Here is a 22227-nt window from a genome sequence, read left to right as displayed (position 1 = left end):
AGACAAATCTCAAACAATCTAACCTTACACCTAAAGGAACTAGAGAAAGTAGAACAAACAAAACCCAAAGTTAGCAGAAGGAAAGAAATCATAACGATCAGAGCAGAAATAAATGAAATAGAAACAAAGAAAACAATAGCACAGATTAATAAAACTAAAAGCTGGTTCTTTGAGAAGATAAACAAAATTGATAAACCATTAGCCAGTCTCATCAAGAAAAAGAGGGAGAGGACTCAAATCAATAAAATTAGAAGTGAAAAAGGAGAAGTTACAACAGACACCACAGAAATACAAAGCATCCTAAGAGACTACAACAAACAACTCTATGCCAATAAAATGCACAACCCAGAAGAAATGGACAAATTCTTAGAAAGGTATAACCTTCCAAGACTGAACCAGGAAGAAACAGAAAATATGAACAGACCAATCACAAGTAATGAAACTGAAACTGTGGTTAAAAATCTTCCAACAAACAAAAGTCCAGGACCAGATGCTTCACGGGTGAATTCTATCAAACATTTAGAGAAGAGCTAACACCCATCCTTCTCAAACTCTTCCAAAAAATAGCACAGGAAGGAACACTCCCAAACTCATTCTAAGAGGTCACCATCACCCTGATACAAAAACAAGACAAAGATACTACCAAAAAACAAAATTACAGACCAATATCACTGATGAATATAGAGGTAAAAATCCTCAAAAAAATACTAGCAAACAGAATCCAACAACACATTAAAAGGATCATACACCATGATCAAGTGGGATTTATCCCAGGGATGCAAGGATCCTTCAATATATGCAAATCAATCAATGTGATCCATCATATTAACAAATTGAAGAAGAAAAACCATAAAATCATCTCAACAGATGCAGAAAAAGCTTTTGACAAAAGCCAACAGCCATTTATGATAAAACAAACTCTCCAGAAAGTGGGCATAGAGGGAACCTACCTCAACATAATAAAGGCCATATATGACAAATCCACAGCAAACATCATTCTCAATGGTGAAAAACTGAAAGCATCTCCTCTAAGATCAGGAACAAGACAAGGATGTCCACTCTCACCACTATTATTCAACTCAGTTTTGGAAGTCCTAACCACAGCAATCAGAGAAGAAAAAGAAATGAAAGGAATACAAATTGGAAACGAAGAAGTAAAACTGTCATTGTTTGCAGATAACATGATACTACACATAGAGAATCCTAAAGATGTCACTAGAAAACTACTAGAGCTAATCAATGAATTTCGTAAAATTGCAAGATACAAAATTAATGCACAGAAATCTCTTGCATTCCTATACACTAATGATGAAAACTGTGAAAGAGGAATTAAGGAAATACTCCTACTTACCACTGCAACAAAAGAATAAAATACCTAGGAATAAACCTACTTAGGGAGACAAAAGAACTGTATGCAGAAAACTATAAGACACTGATGAAAGAAATTAAAGATGATACAAACAGATGGAGAGATATACCATGTTCTTGGATTGGAAGAATCAATATTTTGAAAATGACTATACTACCCAAAGCAATCTACAGATTCAATGCAATCTCTCTCAAATTACCAATGGCAGTTTTTACAGAACTGGAACAGAAAACCTTAAAATTTGTATGGAGACACAAAAGACTCCGAATAGCCAAAGCAGTCTTGAGGGAAAAAACGGAGCTGGAGGAATCAGACTCCCTGACATCAGACTATACTACAAAGCTACAGTAATCAAGACAGTATGGTACTGGCACAAAAACAGAAACATAGATCAATGGAACAAGATAGAAAGCCCAGAGATAAACCCACGCACCTATGGTCAACTAATCTATGACAAAGTAGGCAAGGATATACAATGGAGAAAAGACAATCTCTTCAATAAGTGGTGCTGGGAAAACTGGACAGCTACATGTAAAAGAATGAAATTAGAACGCTCCCCAACACCATACACAAAAATAAACTCAAAATGGAATAGAGACCTAAATGTAAGACCAGACACTATAAAACTCTTAGAGGAAAACATAGGAAGAACACTCTTTGACATAAATCACAGCAAGATCTTTTTTGATCCACCTTCTAGAATAATGGAAATGAAAACAAAAATAAACAAATGGGACCTAATAAAACTTCAAAGCTTTTGCACAGCAAAGGACACCATAAACAAGACGAAAAGACAACCCTCAGAATGGGAGAAAATATTTGCAAACGACTCAATGGACAAATCTCCAAAATATATAAACAGCTCACGCAGCTCAGTATTATAAAAAAACAACCCAATCCAAAAATGGGCAGAAGACCTAAATAGACATCTCTCCAAAGAAGACATACAGATGGCCAAGAAGCACATGAAAAGCTGCTCAACATCACTAATTATTAGAGAAATGCAAATCAAAACTACAATTAGGTATCGCCTCACACCAGTTAGAATGGGCATCATCAGAAAATCTACAAACAACAAATGCTGGACAGGGTGTGGAGAAGAGGGAACTGTCTTGCACTGTTGGTGGGAATGTAAATTGGTACAGCCACTATGGAAAACACTATGGAGGTTCCTTAAAAACTAAAAATAGAATTACCATATGATCCAGCAATCCCACTACTGGGCATATACTCAGAGGAAACCATAATTCAAAAAGACACATGCACCCAATGTTCATTGCAGCACTATTTACAATAGCCAGATCATGGAAGCAACCTAAATGCCCATCGACAGATGAATGGATAAAGAAGATGTGGTACATGTATACAATGGAATATTACTCAGCCATAAAAAGGAACGAAATTGGGTCATTTGTTGAGACGTGGATAGATCTAGAGACTGTCCTACAGAGTGAAGTAAGTCAGAAAGAGAAAAACAAATATCGTATATTAACGCATATATGTGGAACCTAGAAATATGGTACAGATGAGCTGGTTTATAGGGCAGAAGTTGAGACCCAGATATAAAGAACAAACGTATGGACACCAAGGGGGGAAAACGGCGGCGGGTGGGGTGGGGGGGTGATGAATTGGGAGATTGGGGTTGACATGTATACACTGATGTGTATAAAATGGATGACTAATAAGAACCTGCTGTATAAAAATATAAATAAAAATTTAAAAAAAAAGAAAGTACAAAATCAAAGTCCCCACTTCATACCCCAATCTCCCAACTCTACACTCAAAGGCATTTGCTGTTAAGGGTGATATATATCCTTCTATCCATTGTTTGTATACAGAAGTGCTTGAGTGAATGAAAAGACAAAGTCCTAGGAATGGAATTTTGGAGTGAAAGTTTTGTGTATTTCAAACGTTGAAGGAAAATGCCAACCGTATACTAAGCCTTTTAAATGGACATGATCAATCCATATAAATGCAGAGCTAGAGTGAAGTGAGAACTCAGTCTGGCCCCATCTCTCCAACAGCGCTGGGCCAGCTCAAAGATGGTAGACCAGCACTGCCCCACAGGTGCTTTGGAAATTTGTAGGAGAAAGGGTATTCTGCTGCCACAATGATTGGGAGGGTGGAATAAGGGGCCTGGACATTAGACATGTTACAGTGCATAGGGCAGTCTCACCAAATGAACAACTGTCCTGTGTCCCATACAATCTACAAATGTTTTGGTGGGCATTCATGTTGGTGAAGAATCTTTATTATCATGGGTCCAGAGCTTGGCTACATTTTACATATAAATTCATCCACAGGGCTTCCCTGGTGGCACAGTGGTTGAGAGTCCGCCTGCCGATGCAGGGGACACAGGTTCGTGCCCCGGTTTGGGAAGATCCCACATGCCATGGAGCGGCTGGGCCTGTGAGCCATGGCCGCTGAGCCTGCGCATCCCAAGCCTGTGCTCCACAACGGGAGAGGCCACAACAGTGAGAGGCCCGCGTACCGCAAAAAAAAAAAAAATTCATCCACAGTTTTTTGTGGGTTTTTTTTCCTTTGTCATGTTTTTAATATACATTGAATTTTCCAGGAATACAGCCACCATGTAAATAGAGAGTTAAATGTTTTGGAAAGTTGCATCACAGTGGCATTTTAAGTCCTAAACCAACATATTTTTATTGTTCTCTATTTATAACTAATGAGTTCACAGTGATTCTATTTGTAATCTGGCTATGCTACCACTATACCCAAGCTTATACATAATGACATATATGTTTATTATATTAACTACTTGCCTTTTGGTTTCTTTAAAAAAAAAAAAAAAAGCCTGCCGCCAGATGCAGCTGTACAATATAAAAAATAAATAAATTTTAAAAATAAATATATATAAATAAATAAAGTACAACATATACACAAATTAACTCAAAATGAATCACAGACCTAAATGTAAAGACTAAAATTAAAACATTTCACAGAAAACAAGCTTTGTGACCTTAGATTAGAGGCAAAAAGACACCAAAAGTATGGTACATAAAAGAACAAACTGGCAAGTGGGACTTCATCAAAAAAAAATCTGCTTTTCAAAAGACACTGTTATGAGAATGAAAAGACTGGGAGAAAATATTTGCAATTCCTTTCTCTGATGAAGAAATTATACTGAGAATATATAAAGAACTCTCAAAATTCAATATTAAGAAAACAATCCAACTTTTTAAAAAATGGGCAAATGATGTGAATAGACACTTCACAGATATACAGATAAGCAAATGGTAAGATGTACAACATCATTAGTCAGTAGGGAAATGCAAATTAAAACCACCACTGATATCACTACTCACCTAATGAAAGGGCTAAAATCAAAAATACAGATCATACCAAGTGCTGACAGGAATGTGAAGGAACTAAGACTCTCCTACACTGCTGGGGGGAGTGTGAGCTGGTACAACCACATTGGAAAGCCGTTTGACAGTTTCTTGAAAAGTCAATCATACATCTACCATATGAACCAGGCATTCTGTTCCCTAGGTACTTCCTTAAGAGAAATGAAAGCATATGTTCATATAAGCACTTGTAAGAAATGTTCATAACACCTCTACTTGTAATAGTCAAAACTGGGAACACCCCCAAACGTCCATCAACAGGTGAATGGATACACAGTGTGTGACACAGGATGGGCTACTATTCAGCGGTTAAAAGAAATGAGCTACTGATGCACAGGACACCACGGATAAACCATAAAGCAACTATGCAGAAAGAAATCAAACAAAAAAAGAATACATCCTGTATGATTTTACTTAAACACAATTCCAGGAAATGCAAACTCATCTATAATGGCAAAAAGATCAGTAGTTGCCTGGCAACGGTGGAGGTAGGGGCAAGAGGGACTGATTACAAAGGGGCACAAGAGAACTTTCAGGGGTGATGGGTATATTCATTATTTTGATCATGGAGATGGTTTTCATGGGTGTGTGTGTGTATATATATATATATATAAAATATACACACACACATATATATGTTAAAACTTACCAAACTGTACACCTATAAATATGAAAAGTTTACTGTATGTCAATTACACCTCAATAAAGCTGTTTAAAAAAAAAACAAAATCAAAATAATGCATTAAATTCCCAATGGAATCCCCAACTTTTCCTCTGAACTATTTTATTTAAACCTCACGAAAACACTTTGAGATAGAAGGTGCTGTTATACCCATTTCCAGGAAAAGCAAACTGAGCAAAAGTCTCAGAGAGATTGAATAACTGTTATTCAGTAACTCACATAGCTAGGACCTCACAGAGCCAAGGCACAAGCATTTCTATGTCATGTTAAATAAATGCTTCCAAAGCACTTGACAATCTTTTAAGATAACTTCAACAGCTCCCAGGCAAACATATTTACACTATTTATTTGCTTAGCAAATCTCCTTTCGTAGACGGCACATGGGTAAATGTCAACCCTATCATTTCAGGATCATCACAAATTCTAAAATTAATAGGGTTCAACTTAAGGTTTCAGTGACTTAGAGAAACAATCCAGGTTCCGACGTGTCACACACCCAAGAGTCCCCAAGTCAGCACATTGGAAAACAAACTCAAGATCAGCACAACATACAGCAGAAGAGACAGGCTAATAACCTTTTTGGTCCCACCTGGAGAGATCGAACTCCGTAATTTTTCTTCTGGAGCACACACACACACACGCACACACACACCTGGCAACCAAAATGCTGAGTGTGAATGTTTCAAGTTTCTAGATGTCCACTAACTAGAAAAACATTGTTGATTGTTGCTTTCTCGCTTTACATACAGTCATTATTTCCTATCAAATAAGACTGACCAGCAAAAGCTCAAATACATAGAATATCCCCCATTAAAAGTCGCTGGCCTCCACTGGTCGACAGTTTGGAAGTCTCCTAATGACAGCAGGACAGCTGTGGAGGGGGACAGGCAGAGAAAACTGCAACAAGTTCACTTCTATGGCTCAAATCCAATCAGACTCTCAAAGCTCCTCTTACAAAACATGGCTTCCACAACGCCTTGCAAACGCTTCCCCAATAGCAAAGCATACAACTGTGTTTGGTTTGGGGGAAGAAGACACACACCTTAACTCTGTGCCAAGTTCAGGCTGTTCAAGTCCCCCACCCCCTCCCTGGACTGCTGGTATTAATTTCCAGCCCTTTAGCAGGTAGCTGTGCAAAGTCAGTGACAAACTACAGAAAGATGACCTGCTTGTGGGTTTACTCATTGATTTCATTCTGTGCCCATATTATTTTTTTCCTGAAACAAAGTTCTCTCCTGTTTCCCTTTCTGACTCTCCACAACAGATAAGAAACAGGAAAAGAGAGCACAGTCTGAGCTGCTCCCACCTTCAGGCCCTCCTAGCCTGTTCAAATTGGTTATAGTTCTTATCTGATTTCAGACATTCCCTAAAATATAAGCATCGATGGCACATGGCATAAGGAGTGGAAAAGTTTTTAACTGTTGAACACACAGTCTTCTCAGAGTGAATTAATCTGTTTTAATGGATTTTTGAATATCCATTCAATAATATTAATTAATATTAATATTATTAATATTAATAATATTACTTGTGCTATTCTGAGACCACCATATGGGCCAAAATATTTCAAGCATCCAAGCTACACCTAGAAAGACACAAAACCTCTTTTTCCTTCCCGTACCATCTTTACTCCTGCTGATTCTTCTTACCAAATGATTTTATTTTCCTTATATGGGACAAAAGATTCTTATTTCCTCAGATAATGCTGACAGATGATATACTGACCCCTGGCTTTTTAAGCCCCAAATTGTAGGCTTTGTTTAGATAAGTTCAAGTGCATGGCTTGAAAGAAGAAAGAGGAACTTTCTTCTCAAGGGTAAGGAGAATCTTTTCCCTAACTACCCAGAGAACTCTTCCAAGGCCGTGGGGTGCCTCTTCTGCCTCAAAGACACAAAAAGGGGCAGGAGAAAAAGCCTGCTCTGCCACATAGGGTGGCTCACAAGCTCATTTAAGGAACTGAAATTCTTTACTCTCCTGTCAGTGAAACAACCCTTCCTCCCCACGAAAAAAAATGTGAAGCACACTCATTTGTCAGATATTTTGCAAAGCTGACCTTGACGGTGGCACTGGGACTTGAACTTGCCGGCAAGGAGATGAGAAGTCAAATATTAACACCCCACATAATCTGTTCCTTTCCATTCTTATGAAACATCAAGAATAAGACGAGCCTATCAAGATGGAACTAGAGAAAAATAATGTAGGGTCCAAGGGAGGTCAATGGAATCTCTCACACTACAAGCTTTTAGCATCCAGGAACAGCCCTGCCAGGGCAAAATGACCAAGCATCTTCACAGTCCTTCCAAAGAGGTGGATACGGAGGTCACCGTCAGAGGGAGAAAACACACCTCTGCTCAGCCTGGCAACGTGTAGTGAGAATGAAATGGAGACTCATCACCACTGGAATCAAACTGTAGCTTAACAAGAGCTTGAGTCAAACCTGACTTTTTGTTCTGAATCAGTGGTTCTGATACTCACCAGGCAACTATTAAAAAATATAGTTGACTGGGCTCTACCTTGCAAGATTCAAATATAACGTACATATGGTGGGGCCTCCATGTTGTTTAGTGGAAAACTCCCCAGATAGAGAATCAAGTAAGCATCATCACATAGATGCCCTCTTCATTACCAAAACACAGGCTTTTCTCCCGTTCCAAAATCTTTTTCTTGTTTATAAAATAAAGGTTATTCCTGTAGAATTACCTACATAAAAATACACCCATACAGTTAAAGAAGTAACCTTTCATTGGGGGCAGGGCAGGAAGATGGAAACAGTTATGGAAGAAACCATATTAAAACTGTATCTGGGCTTCCCTGGTGGCACACTGGTTGAGAGTCCGCCTGCCGATGCAGGGGACACGGGTTTGTGCCCCAGTCTGGGAAGATCCCACATGCCGCGGAGCGGCTGGGCCCGTGAGCCATGGCCACTGAGCCTGCGCGTCTGGAGCCTGTGCTCCGCAATGGGAGAGGCCACAACAGTGAGAGGCCCGCGTACCGCAAAAGGAAAAAAAAAAAACTGTATCACTGGATTTCACTCCAGTGGATAAACACTGATTATGGGTCAAAGTAAGCTTCCAGGGAATAACTTTATGACTTAATGGCTGGACTTCCCTGGTGGCGCAGTGGTTAAGAATCTACCTGCCAATGCAAGGGACACAGGTTCAAGCCCTGGTCCGGGAAGATCCCATATGCCACGGAGCAACTAAGCCCGTGCACCACAAGTACTGAGCCTGCACTCTAGAGCCCGCGAGCCACAACTACTGAGCCTGCATGCCACAAGTACTGAAGCGCACAGGACTATAGCCCGTGCTGCTCAACAAGAGAAGCCACTGCAATGAGAAGCCCGCGCACTGCAACTAGAGAAAGCCCACACACAGCAAAGACCCAATGCAGCCAAAAATAAATAAATTTATTTTAAAATGTCTTCATGGCTGAAGCCATCACTCACACCAACGCACACACATACACTTTCAAATTATCCTGCTACTTCTCTCTCCCTAAAAAATATGCTCTTGCAAAGAATGATCATATGGGCAGTTCATTAGGAAATGGAACCATTTTCCCCACCCTTTATGAGGGCTACAAACCCCACTTACCTGGCGCTTTTCCTGAATGTACATGCAATCATTTAGGAAAAAAATAAAAGGAACTAAAACCAAAAACATGAAAAGAAATTAAGTGAAATAAAGGGAGATAATACATTGTGCCCTAGGATTGACCCATGAAAATATAAATAAGTCATAATTCTAATCTTTCAGAAAGTAATGCTAAGACCCAATTCATTACCCTGTACTAAACAGATTACACTGGCCTCTGGCTGCATGTAGCTATTGAGTGCTTAGAATGTGGCTTGGGCCACAGGTTGAAATGATCATATTTGGGTGTATTAGATTAAATAAAATATATTATTAAAATTAACCTACGTGTTTCTTTTTACTTTTTAAATGTGGTTATAAAACATTTAAAATTACATATGTGGCTCCCCCATTTCTGTCAGACAATGGCTGCATCAGGCTAGAGTCCTGCCTCTCGCTATTTAGCTCTTCTAAGCCTTGCCTGCCCCCTAGTGTCAGAACTCTGGCAATGCAGACAAAATATTTTTCAAAACCATCTGTATTGTTTGGAAAGAAATAGAAGTTTCTTCTATTAGGAAGATTAGGGCTAAAATAGTCATTCCAATCAAAATCATCAGCAGGGTTCCTATAAAAATTCAGCCTTTATAGGGGACAGAAATATGAGCCCAAACTTAGGTGCACTCTTCATACAATTTAACCAAAGTTAAAAACAACACAAGGCACCAAAGCACACAAGCCCAACAACATTCATGTTCTGCATGTATCATTTATCACAGAGAAAACAGAAAACCTAAATTTCCATAAATTTAAACATTACAGAATCTCTATAAAATGGGATTCACTCAAAAGGAGAAGGCAGTTCTCAATAAAGATGACTAACATTTATTAAACACTTACTGCGCAAACACAATTCTGAGCACTTTCCCGGTATTAAGTGACTCCTCATTACAACTCTTTAAGGATGACTTTTATTGTTTATTATCCCCACTTTACAGAAGAAGGGGCTGAGCCCCAAAGAGGTTTTGTCACCAGCCCAAGTGTGAAAGGAGAATGTGAGCTAACCTGGATGCCTGCTGCTCAGTGTGCAGTGAGAATAAACCCTTCTTCTCTGACCCAGGGATCTCATGTCTTCTGCAAGCATCCAGGAAACTGACATGCTATCCTGTTAGCCTACAAGAAATCTCAGACCTGTCACAATTTTTGACACCAGCCCCCAGTAGTGAGGTGCCCCTTCTACAGAAGATCTGGCTGAAGGCCAGCAGGTAAAAGGGCTCTCAGCATCCTTGGGTCACTCTGTTTTCAGCTTCTGAAGCCTTGTTTGTTAGAAATTGCTTTTTTCTTAAGGTTGGGCTGAAACCCCAGTCTCCATAAAGAAATTCTCTTCATTACAGTCAGCTTCTAGGACAATGAAAAACAAGCCTTTTTCTCTTGTACACGATAAAGCTTCAAACCTTAAGCCACTGATCACATCTCCCTACACATACAAAGCCGTCAATCACTCCTTGAAAATTTCCAGACTCCTTTTCATTTTGGATGCCTCTAAATATGAAAACAGCTACCATTTATTGAGTGTTTACTATGTACTAATCCCTTCACCTACTTTCTTAGCTAATCATTCCAATAACCCCATAAGGTAGGCATGTAAATTTTACTTTTACAGATAATGAAGCAAATTCAGAGAGGTTAAGTGACCTGGATAAGGTCACACAGCTGGGATGTGGCATAACCAGGGTTATGCTTGACTCCAGGCCCCCTATGCTTTGCTGCCTCATTCTCAGTTGTGCTCCAGTTTCTTGGGCCCTTAATACTTTGGACAGAATATATTAAATAAGAGATTTTATACCAAAACAGAGTATATTAAATAGCAGCTAGGCACCATGGCATCTGCTGGAATGAAAACACCCCAAACCAGTCATACTTAAAGCTCTCTGGAGAAATGGAACTATTAAAATGAACTTGTAAACCAGCAGCACCCCAGTTCCCAACTCTCTCAGCTATAACGGAAAAGTAGCTATGCTTCTGTTTTCAAAGGGGAAAATTTAAATTTTTGAAGTGTCCAAATATTCCCAGGGATAAATCTCCAGGATGTAGGGTGTTTTGTGTCCCAAACTCATCATGTAACCAGCCAATTAATTTCAAATGACTCTCAAGTTTCTGAACCTATCAGCATCTTTCCACTGCATTACATGTGCTGCCTTCTCGTGGGGAAATGATGTTACATATGGGGCTGGGGAGGGGCGAGACAGGGAACTAAAGGACAAAGTGCTAGTTGAAGAAATAACAGAGTTAACTCTGCTTCCTTTTAAAAGAAACTAACCTACCAAATGGCTCTCACACCTTTCCTACAGATCGGGGCTACAGAAGCCCATGTCTCCTACTCAATTATTATGTCAGGTAGAATTTTAAAAGCAACAAAGTGGCCTTTTGTGTTTTCTAATTCCTTAAAGATACTACCTCTGGACTCTTGTGAAAGATTATCAATGCCATGTGCCTTAAAGAAAGATTCCTACCACCAATCCTGTGAAAATTAGGTGTGTTTTTGTTTCTTACACTTGAACTAAAATGAAACCGGTCCACACCTAACAATACCCCATCCGATCTGCCCAAATTAGGGGTGGTGTCCCACATTCTTTCCCTCCCTCTCTGCCTTAGAGGTATGGGTGGAAATGGGATTGTAAAGTATCTCCTTGTTCATACACAGCCATCAACAAGCCACTCTCCTAATCTGAGCCATTAGAAGCATCCAAAAAACTTCCAACTAGGGCTTCCTAGGGACACAGTTCCTTAATCGGCCAGCATGAACCACAAACTCTTGGGACAGTGTCAGGGGTGCTTCTGGACACCGCACAGAGGCTTCTTCAGTTAACTTTCTGCAACTTGCTCCCGCTCTCAGGCTGTTTCAGATACACCCAAAAATCTGAGCAGAGTTTCTCAGGTCTGACCCTTGACCTTGTCACCAGCTGAGCGCAATTCTGGGAAGAAACTCCACGTGGCCACTGCAAGGTCATCAGAGAAATGTACAACACCTCCCTGCCACCGCCAGTTCCCTCTTTGTCCCTCTCTCTCTCTCTCTCACACACACACACACACACACACACACACACTCACTCACTCACTCACTCACACAGCCTGCTGGAATACACAGCCTTGCTAGAACGGGAGTAGTGGGCAAAGGAAAAGCAGGAAGAAACAAGGAAATGATGGTCAAAGTACTCGGGTGTCCTCAATTTTCAAAGAGCTTTCACAAATCGACAAGTAAACAATCAATAGAGCCAAGACAAAAGCGGATAAAGGATAAGATAGTGCAAAGAAGAACAAATACAAATAGTCCCCCAGCGCACTGAGTACTTAGTCAAAAAGAGTTGCAAGGGCTTCCCTGGTGGCGCAGTGGTTGGGAGTCCGCCTGCCGATGGAGGGGACGCGGGTTCGTGCCCCGGTCCGGGAAGATCCCACATGCCGCGGAGCGGCTGGGCCCGTGAGCCATGGCCGCTGAGCCTGCGCGTCCGGAGCCTGTGCTCCGCAACGGGAGAGGCCACGGCAGTGAGAGGCCCGCGTTCCGCAAAAAAAAAAAAAAAAAAAAAAAAAAAGAGTTGCAAGACAATCTAACAGCAGTTTTCATTACCATATTTGCAAAACAGTAAGACCTGATAGCACCCAGAGTTGATGAGGGTCTGGGGAAACGGGAGTTATCGTACTATTACTGCTGGTGTAAGTATAACTAAGTCCAGAAGTTTTGGAGGGCACTTTGCACTATTAAAACCTTAATGCGTTGTGTCAAAGACTGCAGGATACTCACCAAAAATCATTGTCTCCTCTTTGAACTGGGCCCACAGCTAGGGTATGTTTCCCAGCAGCCCAGGCAGTAAGGTGTGGCCATGGGCCTCAGCTGCAGCCAATGGCAGGACAATTCAAGGAGTGCAGTCAGCGTCTAACCCCGTTCAGCAACACCTCCCAACACCTCCCTTTCTTGTGTACACAATTCTAATCTTAATTTAGATTTATCACTACAGTTCCACGTTTTCCACGTTTTCCAAATTTAAAGGGTTATGGTATGAAATGAGGATTGCCACAAAGATTTAAAAGTGAAGGTTCGCATAAAGACTACCAATGTCGAGGGCTGGTGGGATAAATTGGGAGATTGGGATTGACATATATACACTAATATGTATAAAACAGATAACTAATTAAAAAAATAGGTAACTAACAATAACCTGCTGTATAGCACAGGGAACTCTACCCAATACTCTGTAATGTAATGTATGGGAAAAGAATCTTTAAAAAGAATGGATATATGTATATGTATAACAGATTCACTTTGCTGTACACCTGAAAGTAACACAACATTGTAAATAAACTATATTCCAATAAAAATTTTTTAAAAAGAAGAAAAAAAAAGACTACCAGTGTGTATATGTTGGGTGTGGAGGGGTGATAAAATAAGTAATCTAACCTGGAAGAAAAAAAAACCTAAGTATAATGCCTTTTAATAAATGAATATTGAAATAAAGAAATATTGAAGGTTCAGTCATGTCCCCTGTTTCCTCCAAGTTTAATCATTTTTCATCATAACCTCTCTGACATCTGGAAATGTGCTGGTGATAACTCCCCACCCCGAAATGCTTTGCTTCTTTACTAGCCTGACTCTCTACCTGCACCCAAGAAACGAGATGTGTATCAAACAGGTAAGACTGATGACTTCAAATTCTCTATTCTTTGAGAGCAAGCTCACCAAAATATACACAGCACAATAACCAACCAGCCCTGGGCACTTTCACAGCAGCCAAATGGTATTGATTTTATGCTGATTCATTAAAATTTCAATCATTAATTTTCTTGTCTTCTTGAAACTATTGCTTAAGGACAATTGAGTCATGAGAGAGTTTAAAAACTTAAGCCTAGGACTTCGCTGGTGGCGCAGTGGTTAAGAATCCGCCTGCCAATGCAGAGGACACAGGTTCCAGCCCTGGTCCAGGAAGATCCCACATGCCATGGAGCAACTGAGCCCGTGCGCCACAACTACTGAGCCTGCGCTCTAGAGGCTGCGAGCCACAACTACTGAGCCCACGGGCCACAACTACTGAAGCCCGTGCGCCTAGAGGCCGTGCTCTGCCACAAGAGAAGCCACCGCAATGAGAAGCCCGCGCACCGCAATGAAGAGTAGCCCCCGCTTGCTGCAACTAAAGAAAGCCTGCGTCAGCAACGAACAACCAAAGCAGCCAAAAATAAACAAATAACTTTATTAAAAACAAAAAATTTAAGCCTAAAATTAAATCTTAACCTTAACTTATCAGAATAAGTAAGTAGAGAGCTTCACCTGCTGTATATCTGAGGGTAAGGATAACTAACAAACTTCTCTGCATACTTTCCTGGAGAGAGACTTTACAATCCTGATGCATACATGGTTTAGGGCTCAAGCTTCACTCTTTCACTAAAAAGTCAAAGCATGCCTGGCACTGCCACACCTCTAATTACTGAAGCAGAGACAGCAAATTAATTGCTTGACAACAAGTCCATGACAAATGTGAATTATTTAGGAAAACACAATTCTCCGGGGAGTTTCCAAGTCTGTGTCACTTTAAATGTAGATGTAACAAGGAAAGGGGACAAGAAACACACACGAACATACACACACAGATACTCTACTGATTATTTTCATCTTTCTTTAGAAATAAGCAACTACAGCCATGGGTCTCACTAGAAATTAACAGAATGATTCTCTAAAACTTCAGACATTCTATTTTAGGCCCTGTGTAAAAGTTACCACCGCTTTTTTTTTCTTTTGTTCCTTTCTTTTTCAATCTTTCACCATCTTTTCTTAAAGGGGTCTGAAAATTATCTGAAAGCTCCCTTCACTGTAGCCCTGGAAGTGTTCATTTAAGTTTATTAATGAAGATGTTCTGCCTTCAAAGGAACCTGGAGTATATAATCACAAAGTGCTGCTGGTTTTCCAGGATTCTTTGAGAAAAATCACTGAAAAAATGAAAGTGTACTCAGGAAGGTAAAAAAGGAAAAACCTGGAGGACATTTTAGATAGATGTCCAGAACAACACGATTTAAGCATCAAACCCTTAAACTGCTTTACCCTGTTGTATTTCATGCTTCCTCTGGTTAGTTACACACCATCAAAAGCTTTTGTCAATTACCTGTGTCTAAAATGTGGGCTTAGGGGGGCTTCCCTGGTGGCACAGTAGTTAAGAATCCCTGTGGGATTCGAACCCGCAAGGGACATGGGTTCGAATCCTGGTCGGGGAAGATCCCACATGCCGCGGAGCAACTAAGCCCGTGTGCCACAACTAATGAGCCTGTGCTCTAGAGCCTGCGAGCCACAACTACTGAGCCCACGTGCCACAGCTACTGAGGCCCACGCGCCTAGAGCCCGTGCTGCACAACAAGAGAAGCCACCACAATGAGAAGCCCATGCACCGCAATGAAGGGTAGCTCCCTGCTCACTGCAACTAGAGAAAGCCCCCGCACAGCAACGAAGACCCAACACAGCCAAGAATAAATAAATTAAATTAAATTAAAAATTTTTTTAAATAATAAAATGAAATGTGGGCTTTGGTGTTTGAAAGGGTTTTATTACTTGATCTCAGTGGCGCGCGACGAGCTTAAAGGGCTTACCTGCGTGTCCCCGGAGATGCTGGCTGGAGGCAGACATCAGCTTACAGCACACCATTAGCACATAGGCCAGAAAGAGCCAGTGAGACAGCAAGACTGACCTAGCACAGACTCTCATCCTGGAAAGAAAGCAGGACGCAGTTAGTGAGGGCTGAGCGACACAAGGCTTTTCAGCAAACACCATCCTGAGAAGGTGGGGAAAGCAGTGGAAGATGCTCAACTATGGACTTCTTCCCCCACAAGGAAACTGAAGGCCAATCCAACCTTATCTGCACTGTGCATTCACTCAATTTTCAATAAATACCTTTTTTTAACATCTTTATTGGAGTATAATTGCTTTACAGTGTTGTGTTAGTTTCTGCTGTATAACAAAGTGAATCAGCTGTATGAATACATATATCCCCATATCTCCTCCCTCTTGCGTCTCCCTCCCACCCTCCCTATCCCACCCCTCTAGGTGGTCACAAAGCACTGAGCTGATCTCCCTGTGTAAAAGTTTTCGAAGTTAGCTACATGCCTCGGTGAAAAGTCTATTTATGAATCCCTAGAGTGTAGCCTGAGGGGCCCTGATAGAACATGGGGGTTATATACTATTTTATAGCATGAAATTTAAAAAGCGACATACTTAGAGCTGGATTCAAATAGAAGATATGTGGTTTTCTCATTTGAAAGAAACCACAGAAACTTTCACACCAGGCTCGAGAGATTTCCCCTGGTTCCTCTGTCTATTAACGCCCTCTGCCTAGAAGACTGGCTGAATAGTTTATTAATCCAATCTCAAAGTTTGATGGGAATATGAGCAAGTACAGGTGAATAGAGAAACAACTTCATATAGATGTCAACAGATAAATGGATAAAGAAGATGTGAGATAGATATGATGAAATATTATTCAGCAATGAGAAAGAAGGAAATCTTGCCATATACAAAATTTTAGATGGACCTTAAGGGCATTATTGCCAAGTGAAATAAGTCAGATAAAGATAGATACTGTATGATCTCACTTACATATGGAATCTAAAAAAGACAGACTCAGAGAAACAGGTTAAGTAGCATGGTGGTTACGAAGGGTTGAGAGTGAGGAAAATGGGTAGATATTAGCCAAAGGTCAAATATTTCAGTTACATGATTAACAAGTTTGGGGATCTAATGTATAGCATGGTGATGATAGTTAATAATACTGTATCATATACTTGAATGTTGCTAAGAAAAATGTTCTCATCACCAAAAAATAATTTTGGAAAAAAGGTAACTATGTGATAGTAGGAAGGTGGTAGCTGATACTATGCTGAGAATCATTTTGCAATTGACAAACATTAAATCAACACAGAGTATACCTTAAACATACACAGTGTTATGTGTCAATTACATCTCAATAAACCTGGGAAAATAAACTTCACCTTATATGAATGGACAATACCCAGACAGTTGCTCAAAGACAATTCAGGTCACAGATATGGTTGTGTGGTCTATTCTAAAACAACTCCTCCCCCCAAAAAAGAGTAAGTAAAAAGAAAATAGCCAGTATGCATTCCAACCCTCTCCCTAACTTTCTGCCCTTTTTGATATTATAGAGAAATTAGATAGCACTTGATTAACTTTTATGTTTGCTATTTTTTTTTTAATTAACTTTTTCAAGCAAGAGTCGTAGTTCTTGGCGTTTGAGACTCCAGTGATACTAGGTTCTGCCTGGCACATGTCTCATGGTATTTAGGATAAAAGATCCACCACAGAGGATCAAAGGAACCCCCTTTTCATAGACACAAGAGGTATAAACACTCATGGGCAGACAATAAAGACATGGCCCATGGGGATGGATCCCTGTTTGGGTAACACTAGAGGCAAAGCTTCTGAGGAAATCCCGGAAGGAAGGGTCCAGCCACCCCATGGCAGTCAGCCGCACAGTGCCTCAACCAGAACCATGATTCCATGCTCAAGGGAAGGCACAGCCTTGGGGACCTGGTGCCCACATCACACTCTGGGAAGTAGGCTGTAGCCTCTCACAAGTTAGTCAAATAGATCTTGTTGAAAGATCTCGTATCGCTCCCTGATTTGAGACTCAACCTGCCTTTGAAGCAACCACAGTAAGACAAGATTCTAAGATTATCTTTGAAGAGCACCGTGTTAGAAGGGACTCAAAGCTTGACATCTTTTTGCCCCTTGCCTTGGAAACCCTGAAAATTTTAAACCGACATGGAAACATAGGGTCTCTTTGCTTTGAAGGGCCTGCACATGCCTTAATTTTACAAAGCATGTCTTCTGTCTCCCCCACCTCAGCACACACATATGGTAAGTAGAAACCCTAGGATCAGTTTGAAAGGTGGCAAAGAATATACACGTAAGCCTACGTGAGCTTGAGGTGCTATTGTTTAATTATATTTTCACTTCAGGAAATTGATTATTAATTTATTACTAACAGGGAAAGCATGTAGGTTCAGAATTCCATAGTTGCTGAATTTTTGAATGAGGTGCTCTATCTCACCGATAATGTTTTAAAATTTCATCTGTTAACCCCAATATCAGTTACTGATCTAATTGTTACAAAGGCTTAGCCCTCTTACTCAAGGATCAAAAATTCAAATACCTCCAAATAAATGTGTAGGCTGCCTGGGTCAAGAGCACTGGTGAACAGTAGGTAGTGCAGAGACCTGTCTAGGAGCAGCTGCTCCAAGTGATGCCAGGAACGACTTTTAAAGAAAAGCCGTTTTCTGATACGCAGTCTACACACTTTATATGTCGGCAAGTTATTCCATTTTCTTTGTTTTTTGGGGGGGCGGGTACGTGGGCCTCTCACTGTTGTGGCCTCTCCCGTTGCAGAGCACAGGCTCCGGACGCACAGGCTCAGCGGCCATGGCTCACGGGCCCAGCCGCTCCGCGGCATGTGGGATCTTCCCGGACCGGGGCACGAACCCGTGTCCCCTGCATCAGCAGGCGGACTCTCAACCACTGCGCCACCAGGTAAGCCCCATTTTCTTTGTTTTAAAAACACAGTGCAGAGCTTCCCTGGTGGAGCAGTGGTTAAGAATCTGCCTGCCAATGCAGGGGACATGGGTTCGAGCCCTGGTCCAGGAAGATCCCACATGCCGTGGAGCAACTAAGTGCGTGCGCCACAACTACTGAGCCTGTGCTCCAGAGCCCACGAGCCACAACTACTGAAGCCCGTGCGCCTAGAGCCCGCGCTCCTCCACAAGAGAAGCCACCACAATGAGAAGCCCGCACACCGCAACGAAGAGTAGCCCCCGCTTGTCGCAACTAGAGAAAGCCCACACGCAGCAATGAAGACCCAACACAGCCAAAAATAAAAATAAATAAATAAATAGATTAAAAAAAAAAAAACCACAGTGCAGACTCAACAAAACACATTTGCAAGCTGGATCAGGTACCCCGGTTTCTAGTTTGTAGCAATTAGTGGCCCAAAAGGCAAACTTTCAAAGAGTCAGATGAATGGAGTACTAGTTTTCTATTGCTGTATAACAAATCTGCCAAGTTTAACACTTTAAAACAACGGGTCTCCTACTGGCTTCTTAACTTTTCTATCCTCTACTTTTTCCTGCTTGGTGGGTTGGCTGCCCTCCCTCTAACCACAGTGCCCCACCCAATTTAGTCTCTAAATTCAGACTAGGTCTTTCAGGTGAGCTATAATCCCTCCCACCTAAAGTATAAGAGAAATTCAGTTTCCATGTGTTTATCAGTCACTGCATCACCTAAACCTGTCTGAACGGAGTTTACCAGATCTGGAGAGTACGTCTGAGATGATCTGAGTCTCAAAGGTTGGTTACCCTGGGAGGCCAACTGTGAGATGGAAAGTGATGAGCAGGGGGTTATTTAAAGGATGCTCCAGGGAGAATCACCTGTGGAAGGGAAGGGGCGAGAAGAAGGCAGGACAGAAGGAGGAAACAGCCTCAGATAACCCTATGGAGAGTTCCAAAGCTGAGACGCCCCTTCTCCGCGGTACCAAGTTGGAGTGAGGGGCCAGGCCTTTATGCTTGGACATAAGGGAAAATCTTAAATCTTCAGCAAGGAGGCTCTTTGTTTTGTTTGTTTGTTTGTTTTTGGCCACACCACATGGCATGTGGGATCTTAGTTCCCTGACCAGGGATCGAACCTGCGCCCCCTGCATTGGAAGTGTGGAGTCTTAACCACTGGATCACTGGGCGAGTCCCCCAGCAAGAAGGAGGCTCTTTGAATTAAGGACAATTCAAAGGAGCTGTAGGCCATCTTCTGTAATACTTCCAACAGTTGAGGGAATAAATCCTTCATTCCTGAAGGGGGTTCTGGCAGTGCATCACAGACCACTACTGTCCATCTTCAGACAGAAGATTCCAGGGCATATGCATAATTTACTTGGTGGGGCTGTGAGAATCAGCCTCAAGAGAAGACTCATCCTCTGAGGTAGAAAAGCCTGTGCCACGCTCACTAAAATGTCATGGGAAGAGGTTTCAAATACAAACTCTATGCCAGCCTGGGCCTGTTTTGCCCTCAGAACCATTCTTTCCCCTTCCCCTGGGTAACACCCAGACACTGCATTTCCCAGCCTCCTGAATCACCTGGCTCCTGGCTGGGCTTAACCAATAGGAGACCCTGGCTGGAGCGTGGAGGGTGGAAGGGAAAGGGCAGGGTATTTCTCCCCACCTTCTCTGTCTTGGTAGGTGCTATGGAGTGGCCATTTCTCCTCCACAGTGTCCATTTCCAAGAGAAGGGCCCACCATGGATCCAGCTCCCGCTGAAGGTCCCTTCCCCTAAGCACTGCTCGGCAGTACGCCCTCCTATGTCCCACCAGCCTCAGGATGGCAGAAGCTTCCTGCTCTTGCTGATCTCTGGGCCGCCTCTGTATCTTCTGCTTAACGTCTTAACGACTCTCCCATCACATGTGTAACCAGTTCCCTGAATTCACTTCCCTCTGTTCCACATTATCAGGATGGTTTCTGTTGTCCTGGTTGGATCCCAACAGCAAACCCCAAATCAAAAGTCTCAGGGGCCACTGTTCCAAATCTCGGGTGATAATTCCTGATCTAACTTCTTCTTCATGGACAATTCTACGTACCGGTGCGGGGTGAATAGTTACAAGTTCCCAGTGCCTAAAGTATTTATAAGTTAAGTACTTACTTAACAGTAGCTATGATTCCCCAGAGAAATGCCTACAGATAAGTGGGCAGCCGTTGAGCAATGATTCTTTATTTCACTCAATAATCTAGGACCCCCTCCGCCAGTAAAAGGATTTCTCACCTACTACATCTACCGTGATACCTCAATTTCTTCTACATTGAACAATTTTGCCCAAATGTAAAACAAAATTGGTCCACCTTAAAAATTTCACCATTTACCCTGCTGAAGGGCTGAAACACTGCTTTACAAACTGAAATAATTTCAAAGATGAGAGCTAAAGTTTTTTAACCTCCCCAAATTCCCAAAAATTCAACATAAAAAGAAGGCTTTTATAAAGGATCATCAACGCTAAGATACTCAGTGTGGCTAAATTCTTTATGCTTCGTTAAGATACCATCTCTAGGTATGTGTTAAAACCATTTTACCTTGGAGACTTCATAAGATTAGGTTCCAGTCAAACACAATTATTCCAGGATGTATTTCAGAGTGACTCCAAATTCCCATTGGTAGCTAGGACCACTTCTGCAGTTCCAAAAAATTATCTTAGCTTGGAAGACCTATTTTAAAAAACAAAAAAGACAGGAATCCATTAGCATTTTAATGCTGAAATGATGCAGATGTCCAGTAGCAAAATTGTGGCTTTTTTACAATGCCGCCTGCATTTTCAGGCAAGCGGTAGACAGCCAAACACATCCACATTTGTAAAGTGTCCTAACAAACGGAGCGGAGGGGAGGAAAATACAGAATTCTACACTTATTAACTAGCCACCTATTAGTTAACATAATATAGTTTTAAAGTAGAAGTTCCCTCCAGAGCAAAGGCATCCCCAAGTTGACAGACAGTCTAAACCATGCAAAATTTCACTCTCATTTCATTAACCATGGGATGAAAATCAAATTGGAGGTAATCCAATCCCAAGAGTTCTACAACTGCCCAAGTTCATAGAGCAGTGGAAAAGCCAGCATGAAGATCTGAGTTCCTATGTTTGTGTGATATAAACCTGATGATGCTAAACAATTTGCAAGACACACTACCATGCATAAAATAACCAACAAGGACCTACTGTATAGCACAGAGAACTATACTCAATATTCTGTAATAACCTGTAAGGGAAAAGAATCTAAAAAAGAATATATATATACAAATATATATATATAGACAAATAACTGAATCGCTTTGCTATATACCTGAAACTCACATGATATTGTAAATCAACTATACTTCAATTAAAAAAAACAATTTGCAAGGATGCTTTTTGAAAAATGTTGATGGGAGGCAGAAGGCAAAAATCTTTCCAACATAAAACACCATACCAAAATACAGAAAAACTTGTTAATACCATAATTGACACTCAACACCGTCCTTTAATGCACAGACCTAAAAGGACTTTTCTACTCAGTGAAAACATTTTTCAGGAAAGACTCAGATGACTCCAAACCAAAAGACATCACAAGAAAAAGGAAAAAAAAAACAAACAAAAAAACCCCAAGAAACTACCCATTTTTAATGTTGCTAA

The 22227-nt window shown here is 41.2% G+C and overlaps 1 protein-coding gene across 1 annotated transcript in view; it reads right to left on the bottom strand.

Moving 5' to 3' along the window:
- TAFA4 (TAFA chemokine like family member 4) overlaps window positions 1–21208 on the bottom strand; it is a 127542-nt gene extending 106334 nt beyond the window's left edge. Inside the window, exons 1-2 of the mRNA XM_030867806.2 lie at window positions 21136–21208; window positions 15610–15725 (exon numbers count right to left, since the gene is read on the bottom strand). Coding sequence (XP_030723666.1) covers window positions 15610–15725; window positions 21136–21149 — 130 coding nt within the window. The 5' untranslated portion in view covers window positions 21150–21208. The remainder of the gene's footprint in view (window positions 1–15609; window positions 15726–21135) is intronic.
- Window positions 21209–22227: the final 1019 nt, after the last annotated feature.

The sequence above is a fragment of the Globicephala melas genome, chromosome 11 (genome assembly GCF_963455315.2).
Source record: "Globicephala melas chromosome 11, mGloMel1.2, whole genome shotgun sequence".
Taxonomy (NCBI): Eukaryota; Metazoa; Chordata; class Mammalia; order Artiodactyla; family Delphinidae; genus Globicephala; species Globicephala melas.
The sequence above is the reverse complement of the archived record's forward strand: the minus strand, read 5'-3'. Positions and strand labels throughout refer to the sequence as shown.